General features: G+C 27.1%; 1 protein-coding gene across 1 annotated transcript; it reads left to right on the top strand.

Moving 5' to 3' along the window:
- The first annotated feature begins 210 nt into the window (after nt 1-210).
- Nucleotides 211-16,223, top strand: LOC100161550 (calcium permeable stress-gated cation channel 1). Its single transcript, XM_001945385.5, has 16 exons — nt 211-869; nt 3,247-3,402; nt 3,463-3,545; nt 3,617-3,757; nt 3,847-4,038; nt 4,640-4,825; nt 4,913-4,993; nt 5,299-5,476; nt 7,618-7,832; nt 11,858-12,005; nt 12,089-12,282; nt 12,850-13,038; nt 13,788-13,924; nt 13,994-14,274; nt 14,359-14,656; nt 14,722-16,223. Exons 2-15 carry the CDS (start codon nt 3,262-3,264, stop codon nt 14,650-14,652), a joined length of 2,460 nt encoding a protein of 819 aa, XP_001945420.2. The 5' UTR covers nt 211-869; nt 3,247-3,261; the 3' UTR covers nt 14,653-14,656; nt 14,722-16,223.
- Nucleotides 16,224-16,860: the final 637 nt, after the last annotated feature.

The raw sequence follows: 16,860 nt of genomic DNA, 5'->3' as shown, positions 1-16,860 counted from the left end.
TCCATGACGAATTATTTTATTTGTCATGGATCATAGGACAGAGTTCGATACTACAACACTGTACTAAATCTGTGGATCATAGGTACAAGATCTATGGTTATCGTTGTACACAATGCGAGCGCCTCCCACCAAGCGACACACCGTCGCAGTGGTGGGCGGAACAGTGGGAACTGGGAAGTGAAGCGAAAACGCCGTACCCACTACCCGCTACCCAACACCCAAACGGTGTCCGCTTTAATCGCTTCTGAGCTCGAAATCGATAAGGGCTTACCAACTACGGCAGTACAACTGTTGTAGGTGCGTTAGGTAAGCCGCGTAGGTGTATAGCCGCGCGTACGTCGTAGGTAGCGAGCTGGTAGGTCGTAAATCGATAAAAACGCATTATTTTATTTTTCCGATGGTTTCGAGATAAACCGAAATTTGTTGGACGACTAGGATGTTTGCCGTCCGGGGTCCGGACTCGACACCTCCTACCGCTCCTACCGGCCGAGCGTGTTGTTATTGTTATTATCGTATCGAGATGGAATTATGATTGTTGGTAATTATTACGCGTAGATAAAAAAAAGATAACATCGTCAATCTTTGTTCCGTCCTCCGTCGTTCATTTGTTTATTTCGTTTTCCGCCGCCGCCAGAATATTCGACTATCGAGCATCGACAGTAACTAACGTCGTAAATTAATCAATTTATTCGTCGGAGATACGACCGCTGTGTATAGGGTACCGGAAGTTACTTATTTTTCATCTATCTTATCAATATTTTCTTCCACGCTATGACTGCTGTTCCACCGCCGATAAAATACAATACGTTTTCCAGTACGATGGACTGAACTGAATCCGACCAACTGGCACCACGCAGCTGTTCGACGAAGTGAGTACCCAGTGAGAGGGCTAGTTAGATAGGTACCTAGCTTGTGCCTAGTTGTAATACCTACCAGGCTTAGCTAGGTGGTTCTCGTTGTAAGCATCTTCGGCTTGATTCATTGACAGTTTACAATGGAACTTATTAAATGGCAATAGGACCGGATCCAGGTCACCAGGGTATGAGAAGTTGGAATAAATTTATCATTGAGATAATGCCAGCGATCATCAGCGAAGGTATCCACAATGGTATTATCTGAGTGGGGAATATCGGGCACATAATATTTGTGTCGAATAAAGCTAGAGCTTCACTGATACTCCACGGAATACATGCTTTTAAGTATCTAATAGATATGGGACATTTCATCTTCACAGCGTACTGAAAAATACTGTTTGTTTGAATTCAATTTGATTATAAAAAATATAAGGAGTCCTGAAGGAAATTAATTTTGTGGAGAAATCTCTCTTGGTCAAATGCCTGAGCAATGCCAAGATTACCACCTGTACATTACATTTTATTCTCAAGGGATTGTGATATGACTTAACTATCGCCTGTGGACTTTATGTAGGGAAGAATCTTTATTCTTTGATCCAAATTGGTTGTCTGGATTTTTTTTCAATTTATAAACTGAATTGATTCTTTTTAGTATTATTTTGTCTATGATTGTTAAGACTTGAGTGGGAAGGTAAGAAACAAGTGAGACAATAAGAATAGAGTCGGATATGATTCGTTGGTTTAGAATTAACATAAGGTTGGAAGTAAAATGGCTTTCTCTGGTAAGTATTTAACAATTTGATAAGTGTTTAGACAGTGGCCAGGTGGTTTTTATTTGATGAATTGAGTTTCCTCAGGTATGTTTTGTAGGTAAGGACAGAAATGAAGAGTATAACTAATATTATTTTTAGTAGGTAGGTACCTACTTATTTTTAAGTTTCCTTAATACCTCTATTAACTAATTTGATTTTGAAAAAATGTCTATATGGTTGGTACCTTCTATTAACATTTAATTAGTTATAATTTATAAACTATTTAATTTTCTAAATACCTATAGATTTTTTTGTAATATTACCTTTATAGTCAGGTACCTATATGATTTTGAACTATTTAAAATAATTGTCAATATTTTTAAATTACATTCTTGACTGAATAGGTAGCTTTTTCTTAATTCACTTAATTAGGTACCTATAAGTTTATATAGTTTTGTAAACAATTTTTGAAAATAATTACTTTTCTTGAAAATGACTTTTCCAACAATATTTATAGCATTATGTATATATTTATTACATAATATAATGTGGGTAATTGGTATAATATGTTTAATATTTTTACTAGTTTGGTATAAAAGTTACAACTTCTAATAGTCAATCTTGATATCAAGCAACCTTTTCCTGTAGATTTAATTATTTTTACAACTTGTGGGACATCATTTATGGACAGAAAGATTAAAATAAAATATATATTTATTATAATATATTCCTTATAAAAGTTGACACCTTCTTATCTAAAACATTACCTACCTACTTAAGTTTTTAATATAGTCCCCACAATTTTATTTTAGTGCGTATATATTATACAGTATTTTAAAATGTAAATTATAGGTATTATGTATTTCTATTATTTTTTGTGTTGTATGTAAGTAGAAGTCAATCGTATGAGATAATGAAGATAATTAGGCATTTCCACAGACATTATTCTTAACAAATAAATGTAGAATAGTTAATATATTATGTATATTTATTTAAAAAGAATATGGTTTTGAAAAACAATTTAAAAATAAGATTTAAAGTACCTAACTCTAAATTATTTCAAAGTGATTTATTTAAAATATTAAAACTTTTATTGTTGCTCTTATTATGATCATAAAAATATATATTAATGTATCTTACTGTTAATTTACAATTATTAACAACTATATTGTGAATCAACTTATAAATGAACTAAATGTTAATGTAAATGTTGTTTTAATTAAATTAGAATAATAATTAATGTACATCACTACATCAGTATTTAAATGTCCAATTTCTAATTTGATAGTTTATCAAATAGTTGAATATAAGTTCATTAGTTTCTTAATACCTATCATTTTTAGTTGTTTAATTTGTTAAAGAATGTATAATGCTTGTTCTTATCTTAAGTTGTATTTACATAATTATATCTAATTCCTGATCTAATCTGTAATTTATACTCATTACTCATATTACCAGTTCATTGCTCAATTCTTTCTTGACACTATCAGTTAGGTATTTTGTTTTTTTATATTAGTACATATCTTATTTTGTCAATTGAATTTATATTTTTAGTATAGTTTTGATGAAAATTGAATTGCTTATATACCAACCCAATTTGGTTTATATAATTTTTAACTGTTTTTGATGTATTGCAATAGGAATACTAACTGAAGATGGATAATAATATATTTCATGAATTTAATGGTCCAGCTAAAGATAAATGTAATTATTATAATCGAACAAGAAATAGACTTCTTATTACAGCTTATGAAGGAATACCTGAAACTCTTTTACTCAATGCATTAGGGTGTGTTGTAAGTATGGATATTTATAAAAATACTACCTAATATGAATTACAAGTTAAAATGTTTCAGCTCTTAGTTTTATTTTTTGCATTCATGAGGAAAAGGGCATGGGATTATGGACGTTTAGCATTAGTCAATAAAGATTATGAAAAGTAAGATTTAAGTAAAAAAACATTTTTTATACATTCATATTTCATACTATTTTCAATAATAATTTGTTTAGGTGGTCTCGTATATTTTATGGTACAACTGATGAAAATTCAGAGAATAACATTGAAGATGGAAATTCTACAACTACATTAGACAACTCAATGCCTGTTGATAGGGGCTTATTTTCCTGGTTTTTAACAATTATACAGCTAAGGTAGTACAACATTTTTAAAATAGTTCTTAGATTTCTTTTTTTTATGATGTGAATACTTGCTATACCTATTTATATTTTATAATTTGTAGAGATGAAAAAATTTTGCGGAAATGTGGTTACGATGCTGTTCAATATTTATCATTCCAAAGGCACATAATGGTTTTAATGGCTATAATCACTGCAGTTTCATTAGGCGTAGTACTACCAATCAATTTCGCTGGTGATTTAGAAGGTGACGAAAGATCATTTGGACATACTACTGTTAGCAATCTACATCCTGAGTAAGTTATACTATTAGTACTTACAATGTCTGGTTGGATTACTTAAGGTATGTACAGATGTGAGTATTTGTGTTCGCAGTTTGCATGTCGTTCATGAGTATTTATATGTGTTTGTTGGAAATCGTGAATAACTCGAACAACAAGCCTCAAAAACGGGGTTTGGTCTTTATGATTGATTTGAGCACATTAGTCTACATTGCAATGTATGCATGTACATCCATACGGTGGGACAAAACACAAATGCATGCTCACATATGGTCATGTTGAACAGCGAACACTCATACGCACATGCGTATATGACGTGTACACCCACTTAGGTTAAATTAAAGGCCATTGAAAATGAGGAGGAAGATTGGTTGCAAATAATTGGTGACCAATCATAGAGCACTTGGCACCGTTAAAGGGGGTCCAACTGTTAGGGCAACTCAGTATGTATGGGTGAAAGTGAGCATTCTTGTTCTGAATTAGAGTGTAGTCAACATCCATTTTTAAATATATGCTTATATTTTTGGTGCCTTTATCTAGTTTAGTGTTAAGTTTAATACAAGTTTAATATGTTTTTTTAGTATATGTACGTAATTTACAAACTTTTAATTTCTAGTTCACCTTGGTTGTGGGTACATGTGACTATAGCCATGTTATACTTTCCATTAACTATTTGCATAATGAGAAGGTTTTCTGTAAATCTTAAATTAGAAGAAAATGGTGATTGTTGGTCGCGTACGTTGATGATAACAAATATTCCCAGACGAAATTCTGACATAAATGATATGGATCGACATTTTAAGTCAGTATTTTTATTATTATTCGTTTTTCCAATATTAATGCAAACTTTTAAATATTAAGTATCTGTTTATCTGCAATTAATTTTTAGAGAGGCATATCCTGAATGTGAAGTAGAAAATATTCAGCTTGCTTATGATGTCAACAAAGCTAATGAATTAGATAGAGACAGGTACATTATTATATAAATAGTCAAGTAATTAGTATTTATGAGTCTAATTATATTGAACTTACTATAGTCGGCGTCATGAAAACTGGCGGCTGATTTTAGCGCCCCCAGTGGTGTATTTTTGTTAAGGCTATCTACTACTACAAGCTTTAAAAAAAAAAACACCACTAGGAGCGCTAAAATCAGCCGCCAGTTTTCGTGAGCCGGACTATAGTTTGCTATATAACTTTTCACATTACATATAAAAAGGTTAATATTTTATAAAGTTTAATTTATTATTTAATTAATAATCATTTTTATATGAATAGAAATGCTGCAGTTCAAGCAAAACAATATTGTGAAAATCATTTAAAAACTGTAGGCGAACGTCTTACAGTGCAACCCCATGTTTGTGGTTATATTTGTATTTGTTGTGGTTTCTGTAGCTCTAATAATTTAGATGCTATTGATTATTATTCTCAAGAAGAAGCTCGGCTAAAAGCAGAAGTAAGTAGTAAGAAATTTATAATTTTATTGTATTTAGTAAACTATTGGATATTAATAGAGTAACCGTATTTAAAAAAAATGTGTTTTATAATTTAAAAAACAGTTGGTGAAAATATCTATATTTGTTTAACAGGTATGGCATATTAAGAACTTCAGTTTTTATTTATATTTACATAATATGTTTTGGACAATTCCTTTTTGATTTTCAAGATACTATATACACACAACAAGTATTCTTACTGAAAACACAAAAATAATGAATATTAATAAATGGATATGACACTAAAATAAATTATTTAATTATTCGTCTGTTTTCAAAAAGAATAATTTTTTTTTAGAAACAGTTACAGTTACAGTTACAATTACCGTTACAGTTGAAATGCATTAAAAAAAAAAAATAATAATAATAAATGTAGTACCATACTAATTAATCAATATAAAAAATCAAATATCAATTTCCTACTAAACCTAAAAATGAGATTAAGGAATTATGTTATTAAAATTAAAATCAGGCTTTCGGTATAGGGTATTCATCTTTCAATTTTCGGGTCTTTCATAGCCTTGGGAGTTAAAACTTTTTTGATCGCAAAATATAGTGTTGTGTGACTGTGTGTATGTACACTATAGATTTCCAAGGATCTTAGATGTAATTTATCTTTAATAACATATAGTGTTCAGGAAATGATTTCTAATGATTCATCATTACTACACACACAGTCACACTCCTGATGGATATTTAATATTGTGTAGCGATCTGTGACTATCTTAATAATTTGCTATCAATCACATTATAAATGTACGTAATCATATAGTATACGCGCCGCGTAAATATAAATATAATACGCGAGTGAGCGCTTGCGTAATAATAATAATAATAATAATAATATCAATGGTATCGCGTAGTGTAAAAGCGCGTGACCATGAGCGGCATTTGGCACTAGATATATGACTACGAATATAAATAATTCTAAAATAATATAAACTAGGATTTGTGTTGTTATATTAAATAACACTACAAACTTTGCAACAACAATAAATATATGTTAGACATCCGGCGTGTGCAAGCGTGTGACAATCTCACGTTATGCCTAACCGCAAGATGACCATGTGTGGTCATCTGAAATAATAGAAGGGACAGGGACAGATACCCATCGATTAGAGCTGCTGGACAAGCGTCCATCAGACGAACAACGAGACCCAAGAAGAACAGTCTAACTAAATACATAGTCACATCTCGCTGACCCACAGTTTTATTATACATTTATTGGACTTGGACATTTTTTGATTTAATAATAATATTTTAAAGAGTTAATAAATACAAGTGCTACAATTGATTTTCGTATTTCATTTCTATACTTCCATCAGTAGTTGCGCAGTTGTAGGCACGTTACAATTGTCCAAATTCAGCATGGGCAATTTCAACAGCCTTAAGATATTTTCAACATTCAACAGTTATGGAATTATGGTTTATCTGAATTATAAATTGTATGAGCCCAATCCAGTGATTAAAATAACGTACGTGGTTCATTCTAATTTTTGTGATTGATCATCATGATCGTGTTTCATCATTGGTCTATAAATTGGTGATACCTACATTTTAATTGATATAATATAAAATATAAATTCTTAGCATTACCCAATTTAATGGTGAATATAATGTATATTTGACATGTAAACTATCCAGTGATTACTAAGTAAAAGGTCTGAGTTGTTGATAATGGTCTAAGGCTGTATATAAAATAGTTAATTTAGATGATTCATTTAGTTCTATAGAATTTTTTAGTATGAATCTATAGATGATAGTCAAAAAAAAAAAACTTGCTTGCCAGACTTTTATACAATTAAATGTTTTTTGTATAAGATACTGGCATTGTGCGCAAGGACAAGATTGGCCAGCCTGTGACCAGAATCATTTTACAATGATCACGGAATAAGATGAGGTTATTTTCATGGATATTAATATGATTATTTAAAATATTTATTTTATACAGAACTCAGTTTTGAGAGATAATCAGATGCGCCTTTGAAATAATGACATTTTAATATTTGTCTTCATCTGTACATTTATAGAACTATATATTCTTAACAAAGAACATAATCTTATTATTAAATTTACTTTTTTTTTTTATTATTGTTTTTAGTTAGAAGCAGAAAAAGAATCTGCTCTAAAGAGACCTCTAGGTATAGCTTTTGTAACTATGACAACAATTCATACAGCTAGACTCATTCATCAAGATCACGTTTACAAATTATCCAAATGTGGTCGCCATAATCCACCTACCAGTTCTGTGGCTGGTCTACTTCAGCCTTATCGTTGGAGGGTCACTTTTGCTCCTCCACCAGATGATATATTTTGGTAATTAATATTATTAATATTCACATTTAATAGTTAACATATGAAATAATATATCTATAAATAATAAAGTCTTAAACAAAATTAATGAGGATTTATCAATTTAAATTGAAAGAAAGGTTGGCAAGTGGGTGTCGCTCTGCTGTGCAGTAGGTTACAAGTAGGTCACTGTAATGGATGATGTTAAATTTTAATTTATTTGATATGATAACATTGTATAAGAAAAACAATTCTGAGCGAAAACGGTCAATCAGTCTATGATATTACTAAGTAAATATTATAATGATATTATTGTGAATAAAATAATTTATATATTATACCCTACCTATTTATACATTTTTAACTACAAAATAATTATTAAATTTTAAATGCTTATAAAAACAAATTGTGCAGATGTATTTTTAATATCTTTCAAATGCTTAAGTATCAATATAACAGGACCTTGTGAATGTTCAAGCTTTTTGACTCAACAAATAAAATTGAATTGACATTTATAGAAAAAAAAAAACACTAAATAATGGAAAATTTAAAATGTCTATAAACAAGTCAAAATATTATAAAGTATAGGAATTGATAAAATAAACATGATATAAATTTCAAGTGTCTACAGTTTTTCGTTTTTGAATTACAACAAAATAAGAAAATTGCTACATGAGAATTCGGGTAAATATCCAATATTGTAAAAATATGTACTTCAAATGCTCATAATAATTTTATTTGACCTTCTTGTTGACATTTTTTTTTTTGGCAAAGGTAGAAAAACTTATGACAAATTTTATATATTTTTTCAAATCTTAGATTTACAAAGAAAAATTGTATGAATTTCTAACATAATATTCAACTAAAATAATTTGCACATTTTCGTGATTTTTACGTATTTTCTCAATATTTGGACTTAAAATGCTTATAAAAAAAAATTGTGGCAATGGATTTTTAATATTTTTCATCTCTCTTTGAAACAATATATTAGGAGCCTTCTATTAAATTTTCTAGCTTACTTACCCCACAAATACAATTTTATTGGCATTCATGGAACAAAAAAAACTGCAAATGCCCGTAAACAGTTCAAAACAAATCAAAATATGTTGAAAATTATATCGTAAATTTAAAATGTTAAATAAATTACCAGTGAAAATGTCATTTATACACGGTCATTTGTTTCAATTGTTTTAGTTTTATACCAAATCCAAAATTTGTCGAAAAACTTCCGTTTTTCTTTAATTTTTATGTTGTTTTTCCCAACGCTTTTCAAAAATGTTAGGAATTTTAAATGTTGACTATAATGCACCAACTAGATTCACTTGCCTATCTACCAGGATACTGTTGAAGAAAATGGAAGCAATGTTCTGTCCCAAACTGTGATGACAGACACAAATATTTAAAAATTAAATTTAAAAAAAAAAAAATTGTAAAATCGATATATTCTTTGTTCCGCTCAGAATCTAAAAAAAACTTAGAATAAAAGAATATTTTTTCAATTAAATATGTGTAAGTAGTACATACATTCTCTTCATTTGATATAGTAGATCATAAACTACTTTACTCATGTAGTAATACCCCTCAAGATAATAACTTAAAACAATATGTTTATGTATACACTACATGCAGTGTACTTTAAGAGGATGTCAGCCCACGCGCAAGATAGACAAAACGCATTTACATAAAATCATTTTTTCTATGCGTTTAAGTAATCTTAGAGTAAAGTTACCTATTACAAAAAAGATAGAGAATAGTATTTTTGAGGGAATGACATATCGATTTTATATTTTATTATTATTTGACTTTGTATTCGACTTTCAAAATAAATAAAAAAAATGTTGTAAATTAAAATGATGTTTAAATTGTTTTGAGACAATATTTAGACATATTCATATGTCATTCCCTCAAAAGTATTATTCTCTATCTTTTTTGTCATGGGTGACTTTACTCTAAGATTACTTAAACACATAGAAATAATGATTTTGAGTAAATGCATTTTGTCTATGTTGCGTGTGAGCCAGAGAGAGAAAACAGTTAAGAAAATAGTTCGCTGATAGTCTTTTAAGTATGTACTGCTACTAAATGTTAAATAATTCACTTAATATAATAAAGACTTGTATTTTTTTTCATGACCACAATAATGATAATATTTTCTTATTTCTATGAAGGAATTAAATTTAAAATGTATTCTAAAATGAAAATATTCTTTATTATTAGTATTAGTTTAAATTATCAGATGGAAATATACTTAACCGATTGATAAATTGAAAATCATTATTTTTATAAATTGTTCATTGTAGTGAATACAAAGTATGCACAATTAAAACTGGCATGATGGGAAATGAAAAATAGCAATGATAATCAATGTGCAATGAAATTATATTTATTTTGTGTAGTTTACAATTTTATTCAAACTGCATTGATTAATAATTGTATGATTAAACTGATCTCTGTGAAAGCTTTTAAATTATTATTGACCATTAATGTATTGTTATATACTTAACATGAGAATTTTACCTAGTTTCCATTGTCTGTGTTAGTTTTAAATATTTTAACAAAATAGAACCCCCAAGACATAGGCGAAACTAGACATTTTTATTAGGGCTGGCCAAATGAAAAATATAAAAAAAAACTTCTATTAACAACTTTATATGGGTAGTAATTGTATTATATACTGAATATTTCTTTACAATATAATTATTTAATAAGTAATAAAAAATTATAATAGTTAATTAATTTATAATAAACGATTATGATGTTTTTTTTTTTTGTATCAAAAAAAATAATCACTGACAAAAATAATATTGAACAAAATTAATTCTGAGTTTAGTCACACATGGTCTTTTTGACAGGTTTGTAACTTTATAATTACCTATAAATTCAACAAACAATAGATAATTGTTTTAAATAGCATTAAATTATAGCTTGACTTGGACATTGAAGGTATTAAACTATTAAAGTACTCGAAATAATGTAAATTACTTACAATGAGTAATTTGAAAAACTATAAATGCCCGGTCTTTTAGACAGCGATGTAACTAATGGGGGTTAATAATAAATAAATTGTCTGGGGATGTACTAATGTGTATAATAAAAATAATTAATATCGTATTATATTTTAAATAATAATTAAAATATTTGACTTATCCTCTATCTATAAAAAAAAACATTCTAATTAATAATTACCTCTCCATGATTTTCTAATGTCAAACCTAAGAATCTTGTGAACAATCGCTGTCGCCGGTCAATGATAAAAATATGAATTTATAATAAAAGAAATAATATGGAAATATTAAAGTACGTATAATCGACAATAATTTTCTACGGTATATTTTCGGGTGTATTTTCACCACGTAATAAACATTACCGACTGGCGACTTGTTACGTAAAATTAACTATTACTTGCTATAATATAAAAATAAACATCAAATGTCTAAATTAAAAAATAACTGATCAAACCGATTATTCGAGTACATAGAATAGACTATACGATTACAAATTTCCATAATCAATGTTAAATATAAATTTTATTATTATGTTCATTGTGTAGTGTATACAATTTAATTTGAGAAATGTTAACAATGTACGTTTACATGTATAAATATATTATTTATAATGCCTAAATAATTATTAAAGTATATAATATATATACATTTTTAGTCAGTATTAGGTCAGGCCACGGCCTGACAGGCCTGACCCGTAGCTTCGCCTATACCCAAAGAATAATAAATAATAGGCTCATAATTGTAAGCAATATTGTTTTCCAAAAATTTGTAAAAAAAAAAAAAATATATTTTAATAATGTACTTTTAATAGTAATATTATAATATGATATAATATTATATTTATACTAAAAATTTTGAAATTCCAAAACAGAATTTTATTTTTTTGTGTTATTTCAGAAAATAATTTCTTAACATAATTATTAAATGGTTTATTATTTGAAAAAAATATTTTAAGTTTATTGCTAATCGGTATCTATAAATATATAATTTTTATACACAATCAATTTATGTTTTAAAATAATTAGTTGTTGTTGTTTGTTCTAGGGAAAATTTGACTGAACCATCTCACAATCGATACTGTAAAATTGTATTAACAAATTCATTTTTAGTGATAATTTTATTTTTTTTGACTACTCCTGTGATTGTTTTGAACGTTATGGACACTCTTAAACTTAGAGAAATTGAAAAAGCTGTAAGTTGATATTAAATTTAGCTCATTGTATAAAACAATATTTATAGATTCTAAAAAATAAATAATTTTTTAATTTTTAATAGAGTCCTATCTTATCAGAATTTATGCCTACATTATTGTTGTGGACTGCAGCTGCATTATTACCGGTATTAGTTATAAGGTCTGATCAGTGGCTTAGTCATTGGACAAGATCTAAAAGAAATCATTCCATTATGCGAAAAACATTTGTTTTTCTTCTTTTTATGTGTTTGATACTCCCATCTTTGGGATTAACAAGGTTAGTTATTAAAAGTAAATGTAAAGTACATTATTAATAATAATTATAATTAGGGCTGGGATTGTAAAGAACCGAAAATTCCCAAAAATGCCCTACAAATTCTGAATAATGCACTAAAACTATTTTTATTTTTAATAATTTTGATATAAATGATAATATTTGGTATACATGTCAATATACATTTTAAAGGATTGTAAAAAAGTTTAACAGCCATAATTTATCGTTTTCGATTTCTTTAATCTGAATAATTTTAATTCTTTATAGGTTTCGATCATATTATATTTATTTATCTGTATATAATTATGGTTTGTTAAATGTACAAACATTTTTAAAAGCATGTAAAAATCTTAACAAATTTCAAATTCAAATTTTGAATTCATGAACTCCAAAAATCCTAAATTGCTCTAAAAAATTACAAAAGAAAAACTTCTTATTCTCATTTAAAAATACATGAAACATATTTGTTATAAACCAAGCACTTCATAGCCAGCTTTGGAAACCAATGCAAAGTGCATCGAAAACCCAATGTTTTGTTATTATCCAATTTAAATGTTTGTGTATTTTTAGTGCCCAAGCATTCCTAATGTTTGCATTTCAAGCTGGTATTGAGACTTATCGTTGGCAATGTGTGTTTTTGCCTGATAAAGGAGCATTTTTTGTGAACTATGTTGTTACGTCTGCTCTTATTGGAACAAGCTTAGAACTAATACGATTTCCAGAACTTTTTATGTATGCACTTCGATTATCATTATCAAGGTATGTGAATATCCTGTAAAAGTTTAAGTATAATTTAAATAATATAAACAACCTCTATTAAACTGTTTTCCAATGTTATAGTGAATTAATTAGCCAGTGATTACAAAGTAAAAGGTCTGAGTTGACAATAATGGTCTAAGGCTGTATCTAAAATAAACTATTTTGATAATTAATTTAATTCTATAGAACGTTTTAGTATTAGTTTATAGATGTTAATCTCAAAAAAAAAAAAGACTTGCTTGCTAGTATTCTTTTAAATTAAGTATTTATTTTCTAAGATACTAGCTTTGTATGTAAGGACAAGATTGGCCTATGACCAGACTCGTTATACAATGATCACGGAATGAGATGAGGCTTGATTTTATAAATAATGAACTAAATAAATATATTTGTCACTTAATATTAAAATCTAAAACTGGACTTAGCAGCTAAATATGTACTTAAATATTGTTGTGCAAATGTATTTGGTATTATTCTTGAATTTATTTTATAATTTTCCTATACTTTTATGAATTATTAATGTTAATTTTAAAGAATATAATCTTGTTATTTTAGTCATGAATGAAAATAGGTAATTAAACTTGAAATGTCACTGCAACCAGTATTGTTATAAATAGTTAATACTGTGATTAAATAAATAATCTTTATTTTCTTGACAACTTCAATGAATTTAATTAATTAATGGTTCCAATATTTGATTATTATTACTTTATAATAATTTTCTTATAACTTAATAAAATAATTTGTAGATCAAAAGCAGAATCTGCTAGTGCTAGAAGATTAATTCTTTGGGAATTTCCATTTGGTGTACAATATGCTTGGATGCTAATTATATTTTCAATTGTAACAGTTTATAGTCTTTCCTGTCCTCTTATAACACCCTTTGGTAAGCATTATTTAAATCATCTTTATGATACATGTTATATAATTAAGAATTGTTTGTTATTGGTTTAAGGTCTTTTGTATATGGTTACTAAACATTTTGTTGATCGTTATAACATATATTTTGCTTACGGCAAATCAAAAATTAGTAAACGCATACATAGTACAGCTATAAATTGTGTTATGGTTTCAATAGTACTTTTACAAGTAAGTTTTACTTCACTGTCAATGTTGCGTCATGGACTTCATGATATTACTTTATTTGCCTTGGTTGGACTTGTAATAACATTAACATTTACATTATCTCAATGTTTCTTCCGAAATTGTACTGCATGGAGTCCTATACTTTATCAAGTAAGTCAATTTCAAGAATCTAGAATATAACGTCATCATTAAATATTGAATTATATAATAAATATTTATGTTTTAACCTTAAAGGTTAGAAATCCACGTACAGTTCAACCAAGTCCAGCAAGAAGACGTGATCATTCACATGGTTATGACTATGTCCCTGAAGTATTACGTCAACCTTTGCCACATACAGCAGCAAATTCTCTAATTACGTTGACACCAAATGATTCTGGTACAACATTGGATGATTTGGAAATCGAAATGAGACATAATGATGATAGATTAGATTATCATCCGCAGACTAAAGTAATTATAGAATCTCAAAATCACTGTGATCAACTATACCAGAATTATGATTATAATCAAACAGTTCCTGTATAATAAGGTAGGAAGCTGTGATTCTAATTTTTATAGTAACAAAATTAATACATATCTATACTTATTTTGCAGAAACATGTTCCGTTATTACTTTTGGTTTTCTTATTTCACATTATAGATAACTAGTTATATTGTTATTGAAAATAGTATATGCTGATATTACTGACATTACTATAAAATATTTTCTAAAACATAAATTACCATATTTTCATATAATTAATTACCTCTTGACTATCATATTTGCACGCAATTGTTATTGGAAATTTATTGGTGAACACAGTTCTAACAATAATATATTTATATAAAATCAGAAAAAAAATAAAATTTTAAGCAAATTAGATTAAATTGTTTCTTGCATAAGGTCATAAACATATTTACATTATCAAGAGGTTATGTACATATAATAATTTTTGATGTTGTATAAAAATAATATTTGATGTAATATCACTGAAACAATAGTTTATATGTTAAACATTTTTTTGTATATGCTTACAAGAGATCTTTAAAATTTACAATTTAAAGAGATAGTTTTACTCTTGATCAGACCATTATCAGTCATAATTATTCTTTATATATTTATAAAATATACATATATTTTCCTTTTTTCATTAACATTGTGTTTTGTATAAAAATAACTTAAAATGAAAGAATATTTTTTCAATTAAATATGTGTAGCACATACATACCCTTCATTTAATATAGTACATCATAAACTACTTCATTCATGTAGTAAAACACCACAAGATAATAACATAAAAAACATGGCTATGTATACACTAAATGCAATGTACTTTAAGTATGTATTGCTATTAAATATTAAATAATTCACTTAAATATAATAAAGCCTTCTATTTTTTTGCATGAACACAATAATCATAATATTTTCTTATTTCTCTGAAGGAATTAAATTTAAAACCTATAATTTAAAATGTATTCTAAAATGAAAATAAATATTCTTTATTATTAGTATTAATTTAACTTATCCTATGGAAATATACTTAACCAATTGATAAATTGAAGTCATTGTAGTCAATAAACGATGCACAATTACGACTGGTATGATGGCAATTGAAAAATAGCAATGATAAACAATGTGCAATAAAATTATATTTATTTTGTGTGGTTTACTATTTTATACAAACCAAATTGATTAATAATTGTACAATTAAACTGATCTCTGTGAAAGCTTTTAAATTATTATTGACCATCAATGTGTTATTATGTACTTAACATGAGAATTTTTCATAGTCTCCATTGTCCGTCTTAGTTTTAAATATTTTAACAAAATAAAACCCCCCCAAGAGTTTGATAATTAATTGATAGTAATTTATTTTATGTATAAAATTAATTTGTGTTCATTGAACTTACCTTTTATTATTGTTTTGTAACCAATACTTTATTACAACTCACATTGGCTCATAATTGTAAGCAATATTGTTTTTCAAATTTAAAAAAAAAAAAATATTTTAATAATGTACTTATAATAATACATGATTTAATACTATAATTATACTAACACCACAATTGTATGTGATAAACTTTTTACCAAGGCTTATAGTATTAATAAAAAAAAATATATTGAAATTTTACACATTTTTATATCCTTAAACAATAATATATAATTGTATAGTGTGTTTCTAGTCTAAAAAAATATATTATTAAAATTATGTAGAGCAAGCTATTAACTATTTTTTTTTGTATTAAAAACTTTATACTTGTACTTATATCTGTTTTGATTAAACGTTTTGTGACATCCGCAATATATTTATATATCATAGCTAATAATTGGAATTATATAATTTCTGCACTGTCCCATATTGTTTTGATTTCAAACTGAGCAAAATTATTATCATACTTAAATAACATCATACATGTATATTTACTTTTAAACAATAACATTTAATCAAAACATCATCCACGATTGGATACACCTTATTGTATATTATTTATAAATATAAAAACAAAATGTGTGTTTGAATTTGAGTATATTTATAATTTTTTTTTTACTGTCAATTTTCCAGCTTATTTTTTATGCATAAAATAGTTATTTTTTGTTTTTTGTTAATGTTTTTAGAATCTCTTGAATAAAAATATATTAATTTAATTATGTGAAGCATTTAAACTAAAAAAAATATATACATATAATATATAAAACTAATGTTTATTTTGTTTATTGAAATGTTCAATAAATGTTTTTAAATTAGTAATCAG

This window comes from Acyrthosiphon pisum, chromosome X (genome assembly GCF_005508785.2).
Source record: "Acyrthosiphon pisum isolate AL4f chromosome X, pea_aphid_22Mar2018_4r6ur, whole genome shotgun sequence".
In the NCBI taxonomy this organism is placed as follows: Eukaryota; Metazoa; Arthropoda; class Insecta; order Hemiptera; family Aphididae; genus Acyrthosiphon; species Acyrthosiphon pisum.
The sequence above is the reverse complement of the archived record's forward strand: the minus strand, read 5'-3'. Positions and strand labels throughout refer to the sequence as shown.